Raw genomic sequence first — 27,512 nt, 5'->3', positions numbered from 1 at the left:
ACTCTGCCAACCCGGATGTTCTAGCTGTGTCTGAATCCTGGCTTAGGAAGACCACCAAAAATTCTGAAATTTTAATTCCAAACTACTACATTTTCAGACAAGATAGAACTGCCAAAGGGGGCGGTGTTGCAATCTACTGCAAAGATAGCCTGCAGAGTTCTGTCCTACTATCCTGGTCTGTACCCAAACAATTTGAACTTCTACTTTTAAAAATCCACCTCTCTAAAAACAAGTCTCTCACCGTTGCCGCCTGCTATAGACCAACCTCTGCCCCCAGCTGTGCTCTGGACACCATATGTGAACTGATTGCCCCCCATCTATCTTCAGAGCTCGTGCTGCTAGCTCGTGCTTAACACCCCAGCCATCCTACAATCTAAACTTGATGCCCTCAATCTCACACAAATGATCAATGAACCTACCAGGTACCTCCCCAAAGCCTTAAACACGGGCACCCTCATAGATATCATCCTAACCAACTTGCCCTCTAAATACACCTCTGCTGTCTTCAACCAAGATCTCAGCGATCACTGCCTCATTGCCTGCATCCGTAATGGGTCAGCGGTCAAACGACCTCCACTCATCACTGTAAAACGCCCCCTGAAACACTTCAGAGAGCAGGCCTTTCTAATCGACCTGGCCGGGGTATCCTATTGATCTCATCCCGTCAGTAGAGGATGCCTGGATATTTTTTTTAAATGCCTTCCTAAATCAAAATCAAATCAAATCAAATTTATTTATATAGCCCTTCGTACATCAGCTGATATCTCAAAGTGCTGTACAGAAACCCAGCCTAAAACCCCAAACAGCAAGCAATGCAGGTGTAGAAGCACGATGGCTAGGAAAAACTCCCTAGAAAGGCCAAAACCTAGGAAGAAACCTAGAGAGGAACCAGGCTATGTGGGGTAGCCAGTCCTCTTCTGGCTGTGCCGGGTGGAGATTATAACAGAACATGGCCAAGATGTTCAAATGTTCATAAATGACCAGCATGGTCGAATAATAATAAGGCAGAACAGTTGAAACTGGAGCAGCAGCACAGTCAGGTGGACTGGGGACAGCAAGGAGTCATCATGTCAGGTATTCCTGGGGCATGGTCCTAGGGCTCAGGTCCTCCGAGAGAGAGAAAGAAAGAGAGAATTAGAGAGAGCATATGTGGGATGGCCAGTCTTCTTCTGGCTGTGCCGGGTGGAGATTATAACAGAACATGGCCAATCAGAAGATGGCTAACCATCTTAAATAAACATGCCCCATTCAATAAATTTAGAACCAGGAACAGATATAGCCCTTGGTTCTCCCCAGACCTGACTGCCCTTAACCAACACAAAAACATCCTATGGCGTTCTGCATTAGCATTGAACAGCCCCCGTGATATGCAGCTGTTCAGGGAAGCTAGAAACCATTATACACAGGCAGTTAGAAAAGCCAAGGCTAGCTTTTTCAAGCAGAAATTTGCTTCCTGCAACACTAACTCAAAAAAGTTCTGGGACACTGTAAAGTCCATAGAGAATAAGAACACCTCCTCCCAGCTGCCCACTGCACTGAAGATAGGAAACACTGTCACCACTGATAAATCCACCATAATTGAGAATTTCAATAAGCAATTTTCTATGGCTGGCCATGCTTTCCACCTGGCTACTCCTACCCCGGTCAACTTCCCCATTTCTCCTTCTCCCAAATCCGTTCAGCTGATGTTCTGAAAGAGCTGCAAAATCTGGACCCCTACAAATCAGCCGGGCTAGACAATCTGGACCCTTTCTTTCTAAAATTATCTGCCGAAATTGTTGCCACCCCTATTACTAGCCTTTTCAACCTCTCTTTCGTGTCGTCTGAGATTCCCAAAGATTGGAAAGCAGCTGCGGTCATCCCCCTCTTCAAAGGGGGGGACACTCTTGACCCAAACTGCTACAGACCTATATCTATCCTACCAATGCCTTTCTAAGGTCTTCGAAAGCCAAGTCAACAAACAGATTACCGACCATTTCGAATCTCACCATACCTTCTCTGCTATGCAATCTGGTTTCAGAGCTGGTCATGGGTGCACCTCAGCCACGCTCAAGGTCCTAAACGATATCTTAACCGCCATCGATAAGAAACATTACTGTGCAGCCGTATTCATTGATCTGGCCAAGGCTTTCGACTCTGTCAATCACCACATCCTCATCGGCAGACTCGACAGCCTTGGTTTCTCAAATGATTGCCTCGCCTGGTTCACCAACTACTTCTCTGATAGAGTTCAGTGTGTCAAATCGCAGGGTCTGCTGTCCGGACCTCTGGCAGTCTCTATGGGGGTGCCACAGGGTTCCCTTCTTGGACCGACTCTCTTCTCTGCATACATCAATGAGGTCGCTCTTGCTGCTGGTGAGTCTCTGATCCACCTCTACGCAGACGACACCATTCTGTATACTTCTGGCCCTTCTTTGGACACTGTGTTAACAACCCTCCAGTCAAGCTTCAATGCCATACAACTCTCCTTCCGTGGCCTCCAATTGCTCTTAAATACAAGTAAAATTAAATGCATGCTCTTCAACCGATCGCTACCTGCACCTACCCGCCTGTCCAACATCACTACTCTGGACGGCTCTGACTTAGAATACGTGGACAACTACAAATACTTAGGTGTCTGGTTAGACTGTAAACTCTCCTTCCAGACCCATATCAAACATCTCCAATCCAAAGTTAAATCTAGAATTGGCTTCCTATTTCGCAACAAAGCATCCTTCACTCATGCTGCCAAACATACCCTTGTAAAACTGACCATCCTACCAATCCTCGACATTGGCGATGTCATTTACAAAATAGCCTCCAATACCCTACTCAACAAATTGGATGCAGTCTATCACAGTGCAATCCGTTTTGTCACCAAAGCCCCATATACTACCCACCATTGCAACCTGTACGCTCTCGTTGGCGGGCCCTCGCTTCATACTCGTCGCCAAACTCACTGGGTCCATGTCATCTACAAGACCCTGCTAGGTAAAGTCCCCCCTTATCTCAGCTCGCTGGTCACCATAGCATCTCCCACCTGTAGCACACGCTCCAGCAGGTATATCTCTCTAGTCACCCCCAAAACCAATTCTTTCTTTGGCCGCCTCTCCTTCCAGTTCTCTGCTGCCAATGACTGGAACGAACTACAAAAATCTCTGAAACTGGAAACACTTATCTCCCTCACTAGCTTTAAGCATCAACTGTCAGAGCAGCTCACAGATTACTGCACCTGTACATAGCCCACCTATAATTTAGCCCAAACAACTACCTCTTTCCCTACTGTATTTAATTAATTTATTTATTTTGCTCCTTTGCACCCCATTATTTTTATTTCTGCTTTGCACATTATTCCATTGCAAATCTACCATTCCAGTGTTTTACTTGCTATATTGTATTTACTTTGCCTCCATGGCCTTTTTTTGCCTTTACCTCCCTTATCTCACCTCATTTGCTCACATCGTATATAGACTTGTTTATACTGTATTATTGACTGTATGTTTGTTTTACTCCATGTGTAACTCTGTGTCGTTGTATGTGTCGAACTGCTTTGCTTTATCTTGGCCAGGTCGCAATGGTAAATGAGAACTTGTTCTCAACTTGCCTACCTGGTTAAATAAAGGTGAAATAAATAAATACAAATAAATGTTTCAGTGTTATTTGTCTTGAAGCGAGCATAGAAGTAGTTTAGCTCGTCTGGTGAGCTCGTGTCACTGGGCAGCTCTCGGCTGTGCTATTTTTTCTTAAAGAAGCTATTTTTGTTTATTCTTTACCATTTTAATTGAAAACAATCGCAGTAAGGTACTTAATTGTTAACCAGAAACGATTTGATATTGACATAAAAACATCTGACCTTAAAAGTAACTATAAAGTTAAAATCTCATTTTTAAAAGTTCATATTCTATTAACTCACACCCAAATAATGTTGATGACTCATTGTATACTCACTCATATTTCTGGCCAAAGCATAAATTAGAGAAAAAAAGCCCCACCTCAAACAGTGTTTAAAAAATGCTTGCTATTTCCTCATATACCATGACATGACGTTGACATATTGGCAGAGCTGGCCAATCAGCTGTTGAATATTTTAATTGACCGGTATACGACCACACCATTCTTTTGTTGGAGTACGCCCACACCATTCAAACACAGAAAAGCTGCTTTTTAACATACTTCAATACAACTTTTTGGAAGTAAAAACTATTTCACTCATATTGTAATTCATTATATGTCATATTTCATAGAACTATGCAAGCACTGGACATTTACTTTAAACAAATAAGACACAACTATACTAGGTTATTTCTCCCATATATGCAACACAATTTAAGCCTACATGTCTTACATTAAATCCAAACCAATAAATCAAAATAATTCAGACAACAAAAAATGAATACAGTCTTAAGCATTAGTGTTGAAGTGATGTTTATTTCAATTTGCATTATCACAATCAAGAACTCCTCAATGCAGCTGAGTGCACCATCACAGTGTTCATTGGATGTAATGGTAATGTAGCATATTGAAATGTAGTGTAATGTTGTTGGTTGAGATGTAGCAGCAGAGTGACGTTGAGTGATCCTGGGGATAGCCTCTTTTTGTCAGTAGTAGGTCTCCTGTTCCACCCAACCTTACAGAAGAGAACATTCAGAGAGAAGAACACAATTAGCTAGATTTCATCTCGTCACTGAAAATCCCCATGAGACAAATTAAATAATTTGTCCTTCCCAATCCTGCATGCCATTGTCACACAATAATTAACTTTGATGTAAAATTGGCGACGCTATCTTAACAGATTGTTTTCGTCCATAGTCCCTGAGCACTTACCTCCTGGGTTTCGTCGCAGGATGTATCTCCTACCCTCATCATAGAGGAAGATGAGCAGAGAGTAGGGTAAGGCACAGAACCACCAGCAAGGCCTGAGGAAAGAGAGAAGGAAAGAGAGAAGAAAATAATAAAGAGATTAAGTTGAGCGTAAAACAGTGAGGTAATGCGCTTACAGGGCCCCTAAATGTCAAATGTTATTTTCTCTCTTGGTTGGGCAGTAAACCCCATTACACTTCAGCTAACTAGTGAACCCCAACTGATTCTGAGGCCACAGTAGTCTCCTCCACCCATTGTAATATCCATCCATTTTACCACTCATCTTTTAAAACGGGTGAGCTTTGTTCCAAGCTGATATACAGAAGAGAATCAGGAGGGTCTACTCACTTGAGAGGGTACATTCTGAGGGCGACATCCATTCCAGGACAGTAGGACAGGAAGACAGCCAGGGCAGTTTCCTCAAACAGTCCGAAGATGAGAATACGGTTCCTGAGATGGGAGAAAAAAAAGGGGAAAAAATCATGGATTTGATACCAACAGGGTGGATATTGATTTAGAAGTCAGTTGCAGGGCTGTATGCACATTAACTCCCCTCTGGCAAACAGTTCAGCTTCATCGTGACCAAAACTACCCCCCACCTGAACAGTTTCTTTCCCCAAGGCTGTGGCCCTCACCAACTGGCCAGTAGTGACCAAGGCACTATGCAATCTGTGATGCACACTGCATCAAGTATCCAACACTTAGCGACCTTGTCTAGAGGTTCCGGTATAGGTGTTGACTTGACAGTCACTGGACCTGGTTTCGAGTTCCGGTTGGGACTACCCCCTGAATTTGCTACATTGGTGTCAGAAATGGGATGGTGGCCATGAGGTCACCGGAGAGGTTGGAACATGTCAGGGACATGGTATAGAGAAATGTGGGGACACACTCTCCCAAAGGAAGGGGGTAATGTATATAATGTATATACACTTTGTGTAAATTGTTCTGTATGTATTCTGGCCTTTAATGTTGTCTATTGCTAGCAGCACCATATCACCAAGTACAATTGTGAGTATGTGTAAATGTACTTGGTGAATAAAGTTGATTCTGATTCTGGTGATGTGTAAGTCAAGACCAGAGCAGTGAAGATCAAGTTTCAGAAAAAAACTCTTAGGATGCAGACCTAGACCAAGACCACAAAGATCGATATGTGTACTCACTTCATTCCCTGCTGAAGGATGGAGTTCCTCCTGGTCTTACAGATGATCAAATCAGCCCACTGTACAACTACAATACTGGCGAAGAATGCTGTGTGGCAGGTGAACTCCACAATCTTTCTGCGCTCATATGTCTGAAGGATGCATCATAGACCATAGAAAGAGAGAGAGTGTGTAGAGAGACATATGGTAAAAAGAAGAGTGAGAGGACATATGTTTCTTACATTTGTACATTACAGTAGTGAAGATTACTGACTACTCTGTTACCAAATGTGTGGTGAACCTGTGTGCCGGCGGCAGCAGTGGCATTCACAAATGGTAGTTCTGGAGGAATAGTAGCAAGCTATCTACGAAGCCCAAAATAACGGAGAGGACTGTTGGGGCCGGTGAGGTGCACTGCTGGGGCTACGGACCTGTCTGTCTGAATCCCTGGCTGTGACTGAGGTGCTCCGTCTTTCTCAAGACAATCGATATTTCCTCTGCTGACTATCCGAAATGCAAGCTGTGCATCAACCCTGATCCGTGATCCCATCCATGACTTCTCAACTTTCTTGACAATGTATCAGATTTACTGATTTATTTTGTTATCTTGAATTTCCAGATATATACGCAATTCAGCTTTCAGCTGCCATGTATGCTGGAATAAACTAAACAAAAAAATTGGGAGAGATTTTGAAAAAGCTCTTATCGAGAACCTATCAGATCAAAACAAGGCCAATGCTAATCCGTTAGTACAACAAAAATCAGAGTGGTGTTTGTGTACTTACCCACTGCTGGCCGTAGCTGTCCTCCATGTCGTTCATTATCTTGTTGTCCCAGTCCACACGCATACCCAGCAAATCCATGGGCAAGAACCCGTTCTCAGCCAGGATAACAAAGTATGTGAAGAAACCGGCTGTGGCCTGCATCATACCTGTGAGGAGTAAAAATGAGGAGAGTATTTTTGTCAGTGAAGAGACATTGATCAGATTGTTCATTTGCTATGTAACTGATTGGCCAACATACAACGCAACAAGACCCGGTAAAGGCAGGCAAAACAGAAGAAGGGCCAAATTTACTCCTTACCAATTTGACCGTAGGCTATGCTAATGAGCCTCTCGTTCACCAGTTTGTCAGTTTTGGGGTTTCTGGGCTGTCGCTTCATGATGTCGTTCTCAGCTTCTTCATAGGCCAGGGAGATAGCTGGGACCTTGAAGGTAATGATGGGAAAGATCATCGTTGGTAACTTTGATGTTTTCAAAGACCTTCCAAACAAACTCTAAAATGATCATGTACATTGTTCTTCATAACACAGCAGAACACATGATCAGATTGTTCACAAAGGAGGAGTATCCACATCTGAAAGACCCACCATATCAGTTCCCAGGTCAATACAGAGGATGGTGACGGTTCCTAGGGGCAGTGGAATGTTGGCGATGATGAAGAGGAGGAAGGGTGAGATTTCTGGAATATTACTGGTCAGGGTGTAGGCGATGGACTTCTTCAAGTTGTCAAAGATCAGACGGCCTGAGGGGGAATAGAGGATGGGGGGAAGGAATAGTCAGGGTGATGAGAGAAGGATGGAAAAACCCAGCAGATTGATGGTCATTGCCAGAGCTTCTCTTACCCTCTTCAACACCAGTCACGATGGAGGCAAAGTTGTCATCCAGGAGGATCATGTCTGCAGCCTGCTTGGAGACATCAGATCCAGAGATACCCATTGCAACACCTATGTCAGCCTTCTTCAGAGCAGGAGAATCATTCACACCGTCACCTGTCACAGCTACAATAGCACCCTGTGGATAAGTAAGAGAGGTGTTTACAGATGTTAGAAACTCCAAAAGTGAGATGCAATCATCCTGACTGACTCATGAGCATGAATTATTTCAATAAAATAGTACCTGACGCTGGCAACCCTCCACAATGATCAGCTTCTGCTGAGGAGATGTTCTGGCAAACACAATCTCAGTGTGATGGGCCAAAATGTCATCCAACTGTTCGGCTGACAGGTCCTTCAGCTCTCCACCGTGGACAACACAGGCCTTGGCATCTCTGGAGGGTACAAATATAAGCTAAATATAGGGGCTTGTACGGGTCTGTTCTGATGATGCCCCAAAAAGGCTAAATAAATGTTTCTGTCACTCCTCTTTAAGTGTAGACAGTATGATGACATAACTGAAATGATCCCAAACAAATTGCAAATACCTTGGATTGACCTCAGAAACTGGGATTTTCAGACGAGCAGCGATGTCCTCAACAGTCTCGTTTCCTTCAGAAATGATGCCCACACCCTTGGCAATGGCCTTAGCAGTGATGGGATGATCACCAGTGACCATGATAACCTAAGGGAAGGAAGGGAAGAGGAGTGGTCTGATCACAGTGGCTGCTATGTGGATTGACTGAAGAGTCTTGTGTTTAGTATGATATTGCCATACCTTGATTCCAGCACTCCTGCACTTTCCCACAGCGTCAGGCACAGCAGCACGGGGAGGGTCAATCATGGACATTAGGCCAACGAAGCACAGATTCTCAGTTGGGAAGTTCACCTCTTCACAATCGAACTGGAAGCCCTCAGCGAACTGGTCATCAGGGAGCTGGAAATGACAGAAACCTGAAAAAGACACAGAGTCAGAGACACGCCACAACAAATTCTTCATGTTCTAGACCAGTCAGGGTTGAACTGGATTGTAGTCACAAAGAAATAAATGAAGAGTACAGATTATGTTGGGACAATATACAAAAGGCTTTGAGAAAGATCATTTTATTATTGGTTTCTTTTCATTTTGAAAATGTAATGAATTGAAGGTTATTTGTTGATGTAAAAATTTAAAGCGGCAATCAGCAGTTGAAACAATAACAAAGCGGGCTCCCCACAGCTGGTTCGGTAAAAAGCTGAGGGATGGGGCTGGAGAAATGATACCCCTCATAGACAGAGCTATGGATGCAAGGATTGACCATCCATGATATCAAAATGATAGTTTAACCATGTTTTGAGGCTATTCAGTTTTGTTTTACATTTACTTTGTTTACAAACATTAGAGTAAAAAAAAAGCTTATATTTTGGGTTATGATGGTTTACGACAGTTGAACTAATTAGGCATTTATTCAGTTATAATCTTCAAGAATCAATAGGTACTTATCAATATGTCAACAAATTGAGGATAAAAGATGTAGTAACTCCAGATTGCCTCTATGTTATGTCATTAGATTTGGGGTGGGGTCACAAGAAATTCTGGTTGAAAAAATGGGGTCCCCACTGAAACATTTTGAATACCACTGTTCTAGACTTTTCATTCAGTCCAAAACCTTTGAATGCATATTTTCCCATATTGGTGCCCTCTTACCCAGCACTCTCTCTCCCAGCCCTCCCAGCTCTTCGTAAGCGTTCTGGAAGGCTTCCTTCAACTCGTCATCCAGAGGCTGTTCTTTGCCCTGGATCAAAATGGTGGAGCAGCGGTCCAGAATCCTCTCAGGGGCTCCCTTCATCACCAGCAGGTGATTGGACTCTCCGGCCACGATGTTCTTATGAATGGAGAGCTAGGGGGCGAAATGAATTGGTTTTTGATCAGATGACACCATGAATAGAGTTTAAATTTAAATTAGCAGGCAATGACCAGTAAGTAGCCTACAGTGCCAGGAAAACGAAAGTTCTGGCAACTTATTGGATGTCGATACAAAGTGGCATTTCCAAGCTGATTGAGAAAAGCCATCCATCCATCCTGATTTTGAGTCTATCACACCACCTTCTACAACTCAGTTTAACCCGTTGTTAACCCACAGATACCACAGAGAGTGCATGTGGTTACCTGATATTTGTTGGTGGAGTTGAAGGGAATCTCAGCGATCTTGCTGTACTTTTCTCTCATGTCTTTGACAGACCCGCAGCACAGCTCGATACACTTCAGCAGGGCAGACTCTGAAGCATCACCAGCCACATCTCTCTTGAGGATAGGTACGTTGTTCTGTTCTGCCAGGAAGACGGCGCGGTTGCACAGGCCAGCGACTCTAGCCAGGGAAGCCCAGGTGGCAGAGCTTTTGTCGAAGCAGGTACCACTCTGATTCTCTGTGGTGTCAGCCTCATGGATCTGGTTGTCGAACCACATGTGAGCCACGGTCATTCTGTTCTGAGTCAGGGTTCCGGTCTTGTCAGAGCAAATGGTGGAGGTGGAGCCAAGGGTCTCAACAGCTTCAAGATTCTTCACCAGGCAGTTCTTCTTGGCCATACGCTTGGCAGTCAGAGTTAAGCACACCTACGATAGAAAGCCATATTAGACAGTTAAATAATCAACAAGTTTTGTTGTTAGGACTGAAGTTTTTGTTAAACATGACATTTCATCAGTACTCACAGTTACAGTAGCCAGGAGACCCTCTGGCACATTAGCAACGATGATTCCGATGAGGAAGATGACAGCTTCCAGCCAGCCATATCCCAGAATGAGGGAGAGGACGAAGAAAGACACGCCCAGGAAGACGGCCACACCGGTGATGATGTGGATAAAGTGCTCAATCTCTTTGGCTATAGGCGTCTTCCCACCCTCCAGACTCGTGGCCAAGGTGGCGATACGACCCATGACAGTGTGGTCACCAGTGTTGATGACGATACCTCTGGCAGTTCCTGACAAAACATGGAGAATATGGTTTAGAATCACAAAATGGCTAAGTGATACATTTCAAGTAATTTGAACTATTAAATCACTACGGCTAGTTACTGAAGGTATTTACCTTCAACACAGTTGGTAGAGAAGAAGGCAATGTTCCTTGTCTCCAGGGGGTTGTCATTGGAGAAATCCGGAGTACGTGTCTGGGGCTCAGATTCACCAGTGAGGGAGGAGTTGTCCACCTGAGTGGGAAAAGAGAATTGCATTAATACAACATTGAATGACACTAAAGGTGTCCGCATGCTTCCCATCCGAAACAGTTCAGGACAGTTTGTCATATAATATGACAACATTTTGTGCTGTTTTTATTTGTTTTGGTCTCTGGCAAGTTTTTGGGGATTGTAAAGTACTCACCTTGCAGCCGCTGGCAGAGACAATACGCAAATCAGCTGGGATCCTATCTCCTCCTTTCACCTCCACCAGATCTCCAACCACCACTTCTTCAGCGTTGATGTTCTTCTTCTCACCGTCACGGACAACCAGGGCTTGCTACAAGGCAGGTGACAGGATTACAATCCGTAGACATGACAATACAATCAAGTTCTTCTCAGAGGTCTCAGAAGTCTAACCTGTGGGACCAGGTTCTTGAAGGAGTCCATGATCTTTGAGCTCTTGGCCTCTTGGTAGTAGGAGAAACAGCCAGTGACAATGACGACAACAGAGAGCACCACACCCAGGTACAACTGTGAGGGACAGAAACGAAGAGGGAGAAAGACTATGAGACTATTACGTTACGGTTAAGTGAGAAAACCCTTTCAGGCACTAGAGGCATTGTAGTTTTTGTTAAGTCTCAAATTATCTCAGAATTCTATAATTCTCACATTATCATTGGCCGGCTCATCCTCGGAGGCGGCCTGGATTCCGTAGGCCAGGAAGCAGAGCATAGCACCAATCCATAGGAGCATAGAGAACCCACCAAAGAGCTGCCTGCAGAACTTCACCCACTCAGGGGTAGTGGGAGGAGGGGTCAGGGTGTTGGGGCCATCACGAAGAAGGATCTCCTTAGCCCGAGCTGAGGATAGACCCTGGATGGGGGAGGGATGAGAGAGAAGGAGAGAGGGAAAGGTAGAGTGAAGAGAAAGGAGGACGGAGGAAAGCAGGAAGAGGCAGAGGCAGAGTAAGAGGCAGTAGAGTGATTACCTATGGAACTTTCCCCTCCCCTTTTGTCAGCAAGAAAATCTCACCCCCCCCATACCTCGCCCCTCATCACTACATAGTGCTTTCAATGTTCCCGTGTGAATGTGGCCCTTGTAGTGGAAATTCTGCTTAATCCCTGGATCAAATATCAACAGATCATTATCTGTGCGCCATCACCAAAATAGTGTTTAACTGTTATCCTTTCCACACAAAACAATGTTTAGGCCTGTCCTAACTGTACTCCACACAAAGCTGATATTGCAGATATTGTGTCCCCTGCATTAGACCTACCCTATGGCTTGTTAAAAATTGTTCATGTGAATCTGACTTGCTGTCACACAAATGGAGAAAGTCTCATCCATGTGTTCTATGCAGCGTTTTAACTTCCACTCACTGTCATGTCTAATGTTGTGTTTTTATGCTGTGTTTACTATGTATGCCACTTTTCTGGCCACGGCTCACTTGTAAAAGAGATGTACATCTCAATATGACCACTTAAATAAAGGATTCAAAAAATAAAATGAAAAGAATGTAATGGGAGTCACACAAACGGAAAATATATGTTTAATTCCAAACTCTGTGTAAACTTTAGGAAGACATAGATGTGTTTCATGTTCAAAGATTCAGTGGTAGATAGTGATGTGATCATGACTTAGAAGGCAGATGAAGTTCTACCTACGATATGACCTCGTGCCGTAACCTCCACGACCTTTATGCGCTTCAAATTACAGTCAGAAATCATCCGTAGGAGCAGCTGATACAACTGGTTGTCAGTTTTAAAAAACAGGGGCACACACATATTCACTCACTCACTCACCCTGGCTAAGTCTGTGCCGTATTTCTTATGAAGTTCATCCAAGGTCAACTTGTGGTCATCCTAAATCAGAGAGAGGGAGAGAGAGATTGAGAAAGAAAGAAACAGTTGCTTGTTGAACTAGGGAGTTCTCTCAACTTTTCCCCATGGCGAAAGTATATGCAGAACATGCATAGTTAATGAAACACATTCCTCAAACCACTTGAAATGATCCTAGGTATGATGAAGTTATGCTGCATCGGTTTCAATATAAACCAAAGATAAGCCATGTGTTTCTTCATGATGGATGGAATTGTCTGTTTCACATTTCTGCCCTGAAAAAGTTCTGCACAGGACACACACGTTTTTATTCTGCTCCTTGTATTTAAAAAAGCAGTTTCCAAAGATATGCTACTGTTCCTCTGAAGTTTAAACGCAGGCCATTGGGGTTTTGAAACCCAAGACTCACTGCAGAGTAATAGTAAGTCAATTCAATTGCTAATGAGTACCCACATGCAAGTCTAGAAACTACAGAGCTTGCTGCACATTTGAAAGGTTGTGTGTTGTATCTTTTCTGATCCATAGAGATGAATAGGCTTACTGTTTACCTTAGTCTTTTCTTGCTGAAAATGCTGATAGTTTTGATGCTATATCACACTATTTAAATCATCTCTGGGACTACGGATTAACATTTTTGCAGCCAACTCCAGTGCTTTGATGTGTAAATTGTATATGGATAAATGTGCATTGTTCATGTCAACTACATTAGATGAATATAATTAGTAAATGAATAAATAATCAGTTTTCCTCACCAGGTCAACTTCCTTTTTCAGATCGTCCATGTCCTTCTTCTCCTTTGCTTTCTTCACCTCCTTTTTGCTCTTTTTATTTCCATTGTCCTCGGAGGTCGCCGCCAGCTTATAATCATCTTTCCCCTTCTGTATATCAGAAGGTACGTTAGTGATGAGAGAGTGTGAACTATCGATGTGCCTCTTTCCTAATGAGGGCTTAGATAAGGAGTGCATTCAGAACTTTATCAAATATAGAACTTTATTTTTAAAACTAAGAAGCAGCCATGAACCAAGGGCTAAACTTTTAATATGAACTGCAAAACAAAACAACAGATTTTTTTTAAGTTGAAAGGACACAATATAAGTAAATCCAAATCCTGATACTTAAAAGTGAAATCCAGACTTACTCCAAGCCCCATCCTTGCACTGCTGTTCTAGGACTCTCAATCCCAGTGGTTTGTAAAGAGAATATACTTGCTCCTTATCCTGAGAAACTCCACCTGTTACACGTTTACACTTCTCTCTCTCACTTCTCGACGTCTCGAGTCACCCCAGAGCTCCCTGGATAGCTAACTGAGGTTTGAATATATTTATATACCCGACTGGTTTACCTGCCCAAGGGGAGGTACACAGGAGGAATGAGGCAGGTGAGTGGAGAGGGGGCTGAGGATGGGAGGGGTTGGGGAGAAGGAGGGGGATCTGTGAAATGTCATTTATTTATTTATTCAACCTTCACCTATACAGCTTGGTCATTTTGACGACAAGGCCCCTGAAAGAAAGAATCCGTCTGACGTTGACGGTAATAACAGTGTGTAGTGGAATGGAAAAGAAGTTGACAGTAATAACAGTGTGGAGTGGAATGGAAAAGAACGAGGACAATTAATGAATAAAGATCATTTTCTTTCTCTCTGCTGCACTTACTTTCTCACTTGTTGGTTGATTTGAAAGAAATCCTGCACCTTTGAAGCTAAATAATATCACGAAAAGCTGTTGAAGAGAGCATAAACAACTGTGTTTGTACATTCATTCTCACATTTGAAACATAAGTTGCCAGTATAGAAACCAAGGCCATGAGCCTTTGTTCGGTGGCGTGTTGGTTGTTGCAATTATAACAAACAATACTGACTTTGACCCAGAGGCCATTTTATCTGCCTTCCAACTGGACAACGTCACAGCGCATTCATTCCTTGACCTGTGCTGTCACATGTAAATCCACAGGTTAAGATGGAGGCTGTGGGGAAGAGTGCGTAACCTTGACACACTCAGGGAGAGGTTGTACTTCAGGAGGCAGGGTGGAGTGCCGCGGGTGTCTGTTTAGTAAATGTCTGGCTGTTTGTGGTTGTCAGTCTGTGGGGAGAGGCGGGCGGTAAGAGAGATAGGGGGGGGGGGGTGTAGATGTGTAACACCAGTTTATTTAAATAATAGCAACATAAAAACTTTTATACTTTCTTAAGAACCCAACATAATCAAATAGACTTTATTAATTTTACAAAAAAGTGCAAACCTTTAAAGTTGGTAAGCCATACTCTCTTAAATCGGCGATATGTGAATTCTTCCATAGTAGCTGTTATACTTTGTGGAGTGTAGATGGAGATTTAGAGAGGGAAATAATGACATGATAGATGGGTAGATAGAAAAGAGAGATGGGTAGACAGAAAAGAGAGATGGGTAGACAGAAAAGAGAGATGGGTGGATAGAAAAGAGAGATGGGTAGATAGAAAAGAGAGATGGGTAGACAGAAAAGAGAGATGGGTAGACAGAAAAGAGAGATGGGTAGACAGAAAAGAGAGATGGGTAGACAGAAAAGAGAGATGGGTAGATAGAAAAGAGAGATGGGTAGACAGAAAAGAGAGATGGGTAGACAGAAAAGGTGAGGGAGTTTCTGAAAGAGAGTGTGTGTTTTTAGAGATATGCAAACGGTACTGCGCCACCTTTTTTATACACGAGGGGAGGTCCTCGGGACAAGTTAAGCACAGGTCTGTCAAATGATTGAGATGAACAATAGTTAACCAAAGTGCCAAGGTTTATTAACATAGAGGGCACAAACAATGGATTAGCAGCAGGGCAAGAAATACTACAAAGCCTCCAAGACTCAAACCTTGCATGTAAAACACTTCAAGGAGAATATCATGCAAACTTAGATAAAGTATATTCACAATCATTGTAAGATATTACACTTGTGATTAAAAATATTTGTAAGACCTGATGAAACATTCTTTGTTAGATAGCATACTCAATAGGAAACATTATTTGTTAGATAGCATACTCAATATGAAACATTCTTTGTTAGATAGCATACTCAATAGGAAACATTATTTGTTAGATAGCATACTCAATAGGAAACATTATTTGAAAGATAACACACTTGTGATAATTAGCATGCTAAAGCACACACATTAATTCTTAAGACTTGCCACTGCTCTCTAACCAAAATAACCCCCAAAAAGACAACAAGCCCTGGAAGGCTCTGGGGAAGTGGTAACAAAACAAGACAAATATACAAACAAAACATATAACAAAGAAAATTCAACTAGTTTGACTGCCAAAGCAACACCAAATCTTTTGCCTGAATACCAGCTCATTCGCTTCGGGCAGACTCAACATTTTGTTTTTATCCTACCTTACTAATATAAGGGACACAAACTAACATTAAGTAACGTTTTGCTAATACTTTCTTCATTCTTGATTCAGAAGTAAAGTCTATCTTATAAATGTCTGTGCTTAGTTGCACGTGGTTCTCCCAAAACCAGAGAATATGTTTTAAAGTTTGTAGAATCCACGTTTTGCACCAAGTGAGGAGTTCCCTCGCCATAATAGCTGCCAGACATCTTGCATTTCCCAACATCTTTACAGGAACTAGTCATTTCTATGCGACGCGCCCATGGCCACGTGTAAAAATAGATGACAGCGCATCACACAGTGCGACCAAAACAAAGATCCAAACACATACATGAGGCATTTCTTTCTCGATACAAAACTTAGATTTGTACTATCTTTCTGAATATTCTCTGTTTTTTGGAGAACCACCTGCAACTGAACATAGACATTGATAAGATACACCTTTCTCCCAAACGAAGAAAGTAGGTCCTCGTTTCCCAATTGCGATGTAACTTAAGCATTACGATGATCGTACCAGATGCATCGTTATTTACGTTATTTGTGAGCCAGCTTTTTAAGTGTTTCCCCAAACAAGAACGTAGAGAACGTTCACTAAGTGCATCGTTAGACCATGTGTCGTTACTGATAGGATAAAAAAAAAAAGGCAGCGCTGCTCTCGGGTCAGCTTTGTCCATTCAAATCTTATCTTAACATTAGAATTATTCCACAATAGTGATGACGGATCAGCTCCTAGAGAGAGATTACCACTTATGGCTGCAAAAAGGCTATTGAGGTGGTTCATTATGCTTCCCTAATAATAAAGGAGCAAAATCACAGATTGGGCACGTCATTGCGCACATGTTGTCACATATCATGAAACACATTGAGGCAAAACATTTTTTTTTACAGACAGTAGCCTAGTCGCAAAATAGAACTTCATTGACTGAACATGAAATAGATTTCAGTATAACTGAACTAGCCTATAGAGGCCCGTGCAGCCTATATATCTTTTAATGCAGTCATCTCGGTTTTCATTTGAAGCATTCATTTATCCTTCACTTGTTTGTAACAACTGCAAATACTTTGGATACTTTGTATTTGTAGTCAACTTGGTTCTATAGTTATCGGCAGTCGCAGTCAGACAGATAGAATGTTGATTCTGTGTTTAGCGGAGATCCTCTATGAATACAGTGACGCGGAATGGCAAAAAAAAGCATCTAACGGTGCACCTTGGCTGCTCTACGAGTGGTCTGGATCACTCAGAGATGTGCAAAGGTTTTTCAGAGCTGCTTTACTAACGAAGGCTATGGGAAACACCTGGGCTACTAAAGCTACATCGTAAGAAGGTTCTAACGATGATATTAACGCTACAAAGGCTCTGGGAAACGAGGCCCTGGTTAGTTGAAAAATTGCTTCCAACCCTTTCTACTAGCCAAGATATATTGGCAACTATGGACGAATTCACTTATCGCTAACTCTCCAGGCCTACGCAGCCAACAAAACGGTTTCAATGCTGTGTCTCGCAGACAGCGTTGATCCCGTTTCAAACCTGCGCCGAACACGTCACTGAAACACAAATCATTGTTTTACATGGCTCATGGTCGTATACTTTAACAAGCGGTAAAACATCCACAGACCAACAAACAAAAGTTAGCTTACCCAAAGTTTGACTAACTTTGACAAACACAGCCAGCATGGATGGGTGAACAGTGAAGTGCACCGTCTCTTGTCCTCCGGGGTGGAAACAAAGATCCCAAACAAAGGTATTTATGGCATCGCTCACCTCATCTCATACCAGCCCATAGGTGCAACTGGCTACAGAGACAAGGGAGGAGATAAATATGGAGATAAACTGTGTGTGTCTATGTGTGTGGTGTGTGTCTGTGTGTCAAATAGAGAACTGCTCCTTATTTAGAGCAAACATGACCAGTGTTTACACTTTTTAGAGGTGACCACTCCCTGCATTAAAAAAAACGATTGTGGACAAACAAACACAAAATGGAACTGGCACCTGTATTTGAAATGCTTGAGCCCCATCCGTTCTCACCGTTCCATTTGTTGCTACCCAGATAACTGCAAAAGAGGTAAGTTCTTGGAAAACTGACAATCAAAGCGGAAGTGTATGATTCTGGGGCATTAGCACAGGGGCCTGTTTTCATATGTTTAATATCCCAATGGTGAATAGGTTTTGTTTTGAGAGGGAACTCATTGCTGTTGCCCTAAATTGGCCACTGTGCCAATTGAATCTCAACAAGGTGACTGTAATAATCCCTCAACACCTGTGGAATTCCAACACTCACTGACTAGAGAGAGAGGGGGAGAGAGAAAGGAAACACACACAACTGCACATAACTACACACACACACACACATCACTGTGGATGAGAACAGTGGTCCCTGGATGGTCCTGCTCTTCTCCATCCTACTTTGACATTACTTTGTCCTCTACCCAGACTAGGACACAGAGAGAGTTGGGGAGATGGGGGAGGTAGTTGTGGATGGAGGGATTCAGGACAGAGAGAGCAGGGGAGAGAGGAAAAGGAGAAATAGAATTGTAGAAGGAAGGAAAGAGGAAGAGGGGTTAAAAGCTCATCACAGTGCAATAAAACCGTATTGCTCTGAGGCTTACACACGCAAACGCATGTATGTGTCCCTAAACAGCATCTTTGATTATGTGGAATTATTGTGGATCACACAAGGTTTAACCACCATGCATTCGTACCAGTGTGAAAGACCTTATCCAGGGGCATTCATATCCTGGCCTTGAGGTCTGAGCAATCATCCCATTGGCCATTCACAATCTTTCCATTCCTAATCCTACAGGGATACACATCTGATCAACCCAGATACAGTTTAAAGTCTTGATCAGAAGCGAGTGAGGGAGAGGAGGGGGAATTAAAGGATGTGGGTAGAGTAGAGAGACATTTGTTAGGGAAGAGAGGTGAGAGAGAGACTCAGGTGTGAGAGAAAGAGAGTGAGACTGAAGAAAGAGATGGAGACAGAAATAGCGGTGGAGAAAATGAGAGAAAGAGGGAGAATGAAAAAAAGAGAGAGAAAGAGAGAATTAAAGAAAGAGCGAGTGCGAGAAAGAAATAGAGAATATGAGAAAGAAGAGAACGGAAGAAGTGAAAGGTGGTTAAACATAAAGAAGGGAAGTAAACAGGAAAGAGAGCAAGAGAGAAAGACCAAAAGTTTAGTACAGAAAGTAGAAAAACAAAATAATTAAATAAAGGAGAGAGTGCAACAGGGCTCTGCCAGTGCCAGCCTCCTCGCCTGAGCTGAGACTTGGCACCACAAACAAAGAGCCTCTGTCCGAATCCAGAGAGGGCACACAAACAAACACACACACACAGTCACATACACAGTCACACACACACGCACACACAGGTGGCCTGCTGAGTGTATGGAACAGCAGGGGAACACTCTGGGGATGTCATGGGGAGTCAGACAGCAGAAGTCTTTCTCTTTAATCATCACTGAGTCCTGAGTAACACTGAGACCTCACACACACACACACCTGCTTTTGAAAAACTAGACGATTACTTCTTGGATTACTTTTAAATTCAGAAACAACTGTAGCAACAATTTCTGGTACATCTTTCAATTAGGTTCACACACGATTTAGAACACTTTTGTTATTGTGCATGGCTAGTAAAATAGAGATATTCAAAGTGTAACGTTTGGCCGATTGTGAAGAAATATATCACTGTTTTATTAAAACAACAATACAACACAAAAACAATATGAATAGCCGCTACCGTCAGAGGTCTGGTCAAAAGGTGCTCTCGCCCCCACTCTCCCCGAAACGCCGTCAGGCCGAAGCCCCCGCCCCCGGCCCAAAAGGGATTTTCCAAGGGCGGGATGGACCAAGTCCCGCCCGATGACCGGGTGAGCGCACGCATTAACCAACAGGACCAGCACACACACTGTTCACACACACATCGCTCACAGTGTGAAACCAAAACACCAAACATACATAACTAAACACAAAACATCCCCACCCTCACTCCTGATTGGAGGACCTCCAACCTAAACTTGATGCTGTGCATGTGTGTATGTATTTACAACCCTCATTAATTCCAACCTTCAGATCAACCCATCTTTCCCAGTAAATCATCATTCTACCGTTTCCTCTTGCAATACATCCCTCCATTCTACCATGGTGTCTCACTAGTGACTTGAACCTCCCCATCTCCAAAATATGTTGTTTTACCCAAGAGCACAATGATATTTCCTATTGACTCCCAACAACACAGTTTGCAGGTTCAACCGGACTCCAAAAACAAGCCAGCGATGGACAGTACCAGAAGAGATGCTCTATTGATTCTGTTTCCACGTGGCAGTCTGCACCGGTCTGACTGATCCAATGCCCCATAAACTGAGCATTGTTTTTGAGGCATGAATTTTTGTATAATCGCTTAAATTGAAAAGAATGGATTGATGCATCAATTGTTGTTTTGTATATCAGTTCATAAACAGTTCATAATATTGAGACTAGGAAAATCTGTTCCCAACTATCTTTAATTTTATGCTGCACAGTTGTCAAACTTCTTGACTGTAAGTGAAACTGATACATTTTATGATTTATGTTGGTCATTTTAAGACATCTTTAACTGGAGGCAAACAAACTAATTCATTACTTAATTGCATCTTCCAATTTTGTGGCAGAGCTCAGCTGAGTTGGTTATCATTTTGTATTGAGCATACATCTCCATACACCTTGACTAATTGCTTGTATGACATCATTTTACCATCATTGTAAACAATGTCTTTCATAAACATGATACTCAAATACATACTCATATACATTCTCTCTGGTTTATCCTCCATCAGTACATCAGGAGTTTAGCCATATTATTATATTAATATTAGGTAAATAAAGGTTAAATAAATACAAATATTTGCTGTAATATATATTCTGCCTCTTCTGGAGGATAAAATTGGAATTGTGGCTTCCTCCATGAGGATAATTTAAAGAGGGTTCCATTGTCAATCCACCGGAAATTGATCGTTTTAATCTTTATAAGAGCAAAGAGCCTCTGTTTAACATTGGATGTGCCTCTCTTCATAGCCTAATGGAAAACCAGTTTTCATTTAGTTACAGTTTCAGAATAATAGAAGCTTTAGGAGAGAGGTGTAATGCTTTGATATTTAATCGTTTTAGCCCTCCAAACTCATATTCATTATATAAATATACTCGTTTAACTTTTACAAAAGTGTCCTCTGCAGTGGTGTGCCTTTCTTTGTTTTCTGAAATCCATACTTTTCCAATAAACGTTAATCAAATACAAATTGGAACAATTGCCTCCTTCTTAGAGCAACAGCAACGAGCAAACAGTCTGTGGTTGTATTTGATTAATGTTTATTGAAAAAGTATGGCTTTCAGCAATCAAAGAAAGGCAAGTTCCTGACAAACAATTCTTGTGCTGACATTGCTTCCAGAGGCAGTTTGGAACTCCAAAATGAGTGTTGCAACCAAGGACAGACAAATTTTACTGGCTACGTGCTTCAGCACTCGGCGGTCCCATTCTGTGAGCTTGTGGGGCCTACCACTTTGTGGTTGAGCTGTTTCCACTTCACAATAACATTACAGATGAACGGGGTAGTTTTAGCAGGGCAATCATTTGACTAACTGACTTGCTAGAAAGGTGGCCTCCTCTATGACGGTGCCATGTTGAAGGTCACTGAGCTCTTCATTAAGGCCATTTTACTGCCAGTGTTTGTCTATGGAGATTGCATGGCTGTGTGCTTGTCAGCAACGGGTGTGGCTGAATAGCCGAATCCACTCATCTGAAGGGGTGTCCAAAAACATAGCTTGCTAATTAGACAGTAAGCTCCATTAATTTAATCATAGTCATTCTTTGCTGTGTTGAACATTTCCCTTGTCCATAGCTGCTGTAGCTACCTAGCTACCCTAGTCTGACCTCAGGTTACCTGACATAGTTTGTGAGCAGAAAATGCATTTTTTTAAATTTTTGCATTGTAATTTCAGAAAATGTCCATAATATATCTGCAGTAATACTGGAATGATAGTGTTTCACAGTACCACTTCAGTGTTCTGATTGGCTGTGATATTGGCCTATTGATTTGTCCCACCGGCCGGCAAAATAAGCTGTTTTGGTTTTGTGGATGTTTTATCTAGTGGAAACTGGGGCAAGTGGCCAATGTGGGGCAAGTGGCCAATTAGGGCAAACGGCCAATGTAGAAATAAATCACTGTCATTTCCTGGTTGGTAAAATTCCACACTGTTCGCTCAATTTCTGTTTATGTTAGAAAACAAGCACAGAATAGTGCAGGGAATCATTGTACCATCTGTGAAATATGTGTTCAATTACAATATGTGTTTTATAGCTGTTTGAAGCTGGTGGACCAAAACCGGAAGTTTCTGCCATGTTACGGGGGAGGGGGAGATTTGTTTAGATTGCAACCTAGTGCTGATGCAATTCAACTAGCTTCCACAAACTGTAGGGGAGAAATTCTGAGAAATGATATGTATAACACCTTTAACGTAATCAGTCATGCACATGCTGCCTATGCCATTTATCTCGGGATGCATTGCTGCTCGTGTGTTTCCGTGTGTCCACTTTACTCACTCCTGTCTTTCAGTCTGTCTTCCTGTTCGTCTTTCAGGAACATGAATCGGAGGGAGGTGATGAATGCAGCCATAGTACTGTACAGTTTCTAATCAGCGAAGGTGTGCCTCTGCTCCCTCCCTGTATAACACAGAACCACACGGGAAACATCTGACACATTGCATTAGTAATCTAATGTTGTCACTTCTGTTGACATCGAGTGAATGTTAAACAGGAAATGTCATTGTAGGGAAGAAGCACCCAGAGCATTGTTTATCATTGTTCCTCATGTCCACACACACAGGGCACCTGGACATGGTGCACTTCCTGTTTGTTAGAAGCTGGGGCTGATTAGATGCACACAGCACTCATGGAGGCTTGTATGATGAGTACACACACAGACACACCGGCTGCTGTTGGACAGCGGGGCACAGGTCAACATACCTGCTGACTCTGCGGTGTCTCCGCTGACGCTGGCGGCCTGTAGGGGACATGCAGAGCTGGCTGCCCTGCTGATGGAGAGGGGATACGATGAGGGACACACTCTACACATAGAGGTTACACAAGAGGGCAAAGAGGAGATGGTGGCGCTGCTTTTGGAAAGAGGTATGTGCTTCTTCTCTCTGGGCTTGAATTAAACCAGTGCCAGTGCTTTTGTTTAGAGATTGTACCTACCATATTGACCATCTAAGCTCAGTGCTGAGGCAAAATATGAAACCCTGCATATGCGTTATAAAGATTTTGTATCATTTCAGGCAGTAGTTCTGAAGGCAGTGCTCACGAGCCAAAAGGGGTCCCGAAAATGTTGCACAACTGTTTACAACGTCATCCATTTTCTATAATATGTTACTTCCTGTATAAAACGTGTTTGTGCTTAATATCCCGTTCAATATATCATTTGATGTCTCATTGTAGAGCCGTTAGAAGCATAACTCGAGGAGAAAGGGCTTTTTGAGCTGTTCTTGTTTGTCACGTCAATACATCTAGCTACAGCACTCTCACATTTTATACAACTTGGTCTTATGTACAGAGTGGCGGTCACTCTCTCCTCAAGTCGTGTCATTACAGACTGAAAACTTTCCAAGATTGTAACGTCTGCAATTGGGAAGAAAATAAAAGTTGAACACAAGGGTAACTGAACTTTCAAACTGCCAATTTGGTCGGCAGCATGTCAAGCCCAAATTTGGGCATTTTACAGTCTGGTTTGAGCATGCCAATCATTTCCAGGTTGTCTCATGACATTAAAAGCTCGTAGAAGAACAGAAGGTGCCACAACATTTTAGGCCTCAGGTTGCTCATGTGGAATGGAATACAGTTGACTACTACAAGTAGTTTACAACGAATGTGTGTGTTTCTATGCCTGTGTCTGTGTGTCAGTGTTCATTTCGTCAACAATAACTATGACTCAAAATACATTCAAATTACCTATTTTTCCTGACAAAAACGAATGACGATAATAAAAAAATGACATGAAAAAAAAAACGATAACTGCGACAAATTCATTTCTATTTTAGTCAACGAAAATGTGATGACAGGAATTCCATATGAGAGACTAACGGACATTCAATTTGACATGAAGCTCCTTTTTCATCTCTTTTGTCCAATCATAAGCAAGCATGCAGAATATGTCATGCAATCCTCTCATTGGCAGAATGAACTTCTTTCAGTTGGTTGTCTGATTAGGCTGACAACAGCTCCTGAACGGTCACGTCAGTCGCTCGTCAATCTTTTGAACTGATGCGCAGCCAGCCAGGACACTTCACTTGTGACTAACTAAACTAGAAACAATCATGTTTACTCTTTTACTTTCATCTTGGCTATTTTAGCTTTGATCATATCAGAATCTCTATTTTCCCATGTGCGCTGCAATTCATCTATGTTGCTACTCTCGCGGTCCGCAAATGAAGTGCAGTTGTTTATTTCTGATTGGAAATATTAACTTGCTGAATATTAGAGTATAGTAATATTTCTGCCATGGTTGGAAAGCTCAGATTCTCCCCCTTTTAAGCGAATCACTGTTATTTACCCCCATCCCAAGATTATGATGGGGAGAAAAGAGCTGTATACCTAAATGGTTTAACTTGCCTAAAATGTTTAAAATCAACGTGGGAAAATGATAGGATTTGCAAAAAGTCATCAATGTAAGGGAATTTCGTATTTTTCTCACACAACTACCTAAATCCAATGACATGGTGAACTTTTTTTGTGTTAATTTTAATTTTAATTCACGTTAGTTGACAGTCAACCAAACTGACATCAAAACTTGACGTTGAACTGACGTCTGTGCCCAGAGGGAAGGCTTCGTAGCCTACCTGGTAAATCATGCATGGCATTGCTTACAATCTGCCATAACAGCAATGTGCCAGATATATGAAGGGATAATAGGTCTGGTTGGACCAGGCTATCTGAATGTGCACATACATATTATTTATTTAATGCAGGACAAAAAAAATGCACTGGCTAATACTGTATGTGACTAACATGACTGTGACTTCAACTAGACTAACGTTGTTCAGAGTTTTAGTCGACTGATAATAACTGAAACTAAGAAGGATGAAATTACCAAAACGTGACTAAGTTTAAAATGTATTTTATTCATAAAGACTAAAACTAAATTGAAAAAAATAGCTGTTGTGTTTGTTTGTGTGTGTCTGTCTGTGTGTGTGTGTAGTCATACTGTACCATCAGTTTGTATTGTGAATGTGGGCTTCCTGTGTGTTTGGAATAGGTTTGCATGGATACGTCACAGCTCCCTATACACACAAGCCTTGCTGAAGCACTTGTGAATTATTTAACAAAGGTATACAGAGCTGAAAGAACACACACACACACACACAGACAGACACACACACACACACACACACACACACACACACACACACACACTGAATTAACTGAATGGGCAAACAGTGTGAATAGACCAGGCTGTCTGACACATAGAGCCATCAATACCCAGGTCCAGTGGGTAATGTCAGTGTTGGGAGGCATGCTAGTATTGCTGCTGCAGCAGGATGCTAATGAGACCTGTGGATTCATCATTTACAAATTAACTTAAAAGGCTCAGAGTTTACTGCAATTACAATATATCAAACAAAATGTTCAGAATCAAAGATTTAACTCTGAAGAGAGAACCTAATCGATATATACCAAAGCTAAGCATGAGAGATGTGAAGTTTGTCTGCTGTCCTGGATGTCAGGATACTTGAGAAATGGGCATTGTTTTGTTTGAGGTAAAATAAGCACCAAATCAGTGAAAATTATGTCGTTAAATGTGTTAATAAATTATAGACCAGTGACAAGGCTGGTCACACGAAGGAAGGAGAGAGAGGAGAGAGAAAGAGAGTGAAAGAGAGAGTGAGAGGAGAGAGAATTGAAAGGAGAGGCTGAAAAGAGCGAGGAGACTAGCAGAATAAAGGAGAGGAAAATGAATGGGGAGAAGGAGAGAGAAAAAAGAGTAGTGGAAAAGTTTGAGCTCATGAGCAGAAGGGGAGGAGGGAGGGGGCTGGCCTTCTCTGGTCACATGACCTGTCTGTCCTTGAGGAGGTCATTGCTGTCCCTTACAACCCTCTTTTTGTCTTTCTTCCCCCCTTCCCCCCACCCCTGTCTATCTCTGTTCCTCAACAGAACAAACTGAAAGGGACCTCTGTTCTCCTACCTCTCTCTCTTCTCTCTCTCTCTCTCTCTCTCTCTCTCTCTCATCTCTCTCTCTTTCTTTCTCTCGCTCTCTCTCTCCTCTCTCTTCTCTCTCGTTCTCTCGCTCTCTCTTTCTCTGGTTATTGGCAGAACTGAATGGAGGGACTCCGGTGTTACACAATACTGCCCCCACTCTGCTCTGTCAATGACACTAACTCACTCAATTTCCCAATAGGCAGGTGTATTATAAGCCCTCCCCCCTCCTCTTCCCAAATTCCATTCTTTGCCTCTTCTCTCCTTCCCTTGGGGCCCTGGTGTTCCCTCATGGAAAAATACTAGAAAAACAGAACACTCTGAACTAAGACACGCACACGCACACACACATACACACACTGTGACGTCTCATTACTGGACAGGGACAGGACTTCACAGAAAGGGTCGTGGTGAATAGTGAGAAGTGAGAAAGAGAGAGAGCTACAGAGAGAGATCAGAGAGCTTTTTTTCACCTTTAACCTGATGTCCCCCTGAGTCAAACATCTGTAATCACACTGTGACATCTGCTCATGTGATCACTTCATCACTCTCTGTCACGTGTGTGTGTGTATACAGTATATGTTTTATCCTGTGATGATACGCCTTTGAGAGGGGGGTGGACACACACATACACGAACACAGACAGACACACATACACACACAATAGACACTTGGGTTCAATAACACTCAGGACAACAGATAACAGCAACAGTATGCTACAGCATCCTGCTGTACAGAATCATTAAGAGGTGTTGTTGATAGACATACACAGGGCTAAATCCTGCTGTACAGTAGAGTCATTAAGAGGTGTTGTTGATAGACATACACAGGGCTAAATCCTGCTGTACAGTAGAGTCATTAAGAGGTGTTGTTGATAGACATACACAGGGCTAAATCCTGCTGTACAGTAGAGTCATTAAGAGGTGTTGTTGATAGACATACACAGGGCTAAATCCTGCTGTACAGTAGTCATTAAGAGGTGTTGTTGATAGACATACACAGGGCTAAATCCTGCTGTACAGTAGTCATTAAGAGGTCCCTCAGTGAAGTCATCAGGGAATGGACATATGAGATTGTAACGTGTTGGAACATGGCTGTACTGTCTAGTCAGGAAGCCCTATAGGGACCAATTTGAGGCAGAAATATAGGCAATCCTATTTAATGGGAGTCTTCCTGGCGCCTGTTTTAACATTAGTGTGCAGAGATGAGTTGAGAGGATCGGCCTGTCCTCTATATCCCTGGGGGCGGAAGGTTACTGTGTGGGACGCAACACTAGCACTGACAAATCTCACTGGAAAGCAAGACGCTCATCTGTCTGCCTAC

At 42.5% G+C, this 27,512-nt stretch overlaps 1 protein-coding gene across 2 annotated transcripts; it reads right to left on the bottom strand.

Moving 5' to 3' along the window:
• Window positions 1–4,387: 4,387 nt before the first annotated feature.
• Window positions 4,388–13,921, bottom strand: LOC139373048 (sodium/potassium-transporting ATPase subunit alpha-1). Of its 2 annotated transcripts, XM_071113078.1 has the most exons (21): window positions 13,762–13,921; window positions 13,376–13,501; window positions 12,588–12,647; window positions 11,455–11,658; window positions 11,203–11,316; window positions 10,988–11,122; window positions 10,698–10,815; window positions 10,322–10,590; window positions 9,782–10,225; window positions 9,320–9,512; window positions 8,411–8,586; window positions 8,181–8,317; window positions 7,877–8,027; window positions 7,603–7,771; window positions 7,348–7,502; window positions 7,062–7,185; window positions 6,764–6,909; window positions 6,000–6,130; window positions 5,188–5,289; window positions 4,804–4,895; window positions 4,388–4,606 (listed from the first exon to the last, which is right to left on the bottom strand). In XM_071113078.1, the coding sequence occupies exons 1-21, from the start codon at window positions 13,771–13,773 to the stop codon at window positions 4,578–4,580; spliced, it is 3,087 nt and encodes a 1,028-aa protein (XP_070969179.1). In that variant the 5' UTR covers window positions 13,774–13,921; the 3' UTR covers window positions 4,388–4,577. The 2 variants fall into 2 exon arrangements, with proteins under 2 accessions (XP_070969179.1, XP_070969177.1); XM_071113076.1 differs by lacking the exon at window positions 13,762–13,921 and having other exon boundaries at window positions 13,376–13,705.
• Between the last annotated feature and the right edge of the window lie 13,591 nt (window positions 13,922–27,512).

The sequence above is a fragment of the Oncorhynchus clarkii genome, chromosome 18, assembly GCF_045791955.1.
Source record: "Oncorhynchus clarkii lewisi isolate Uvic-CL-2024 chromosome 18, UVic_Ocla_1.0, whole genome shotgun sequence".
Taxonomy (NCBI): domain Eukaryota; kingdom Metazoa; phylum Chordata; class Actinopteri; order Salmoniformes; family Salmonidae; genus Oncorhynchus; species Oncorhynchus clarkii.
This window is presented reverse-complemented; position numbering and strand designations above follow the sequence as displayed.

Coding starts and splice junctions, on each gene's coding strand:
- LOC139373048 (XM_071113076.1), bottom strand. CDS start 13,588: ATGCACTCCTTATCTAAGCCCTCATTAGGAAAGAGGCACATCGATAGT. Junction 8,318..8,410: donor GCAGGAGTGCTGGAATCAAG/GTATGGCAATAT, acceptor TCCTTCCCTTAG/GTTATCATGGTCACTGGTGA. Junction 7,186..7,347: donor TTGACCTGGGAACTGATATG/GTGGGTCTTTCA, acceptor ATTACCTTCAAG/GTCCCAGCTATCTCCCTGGC.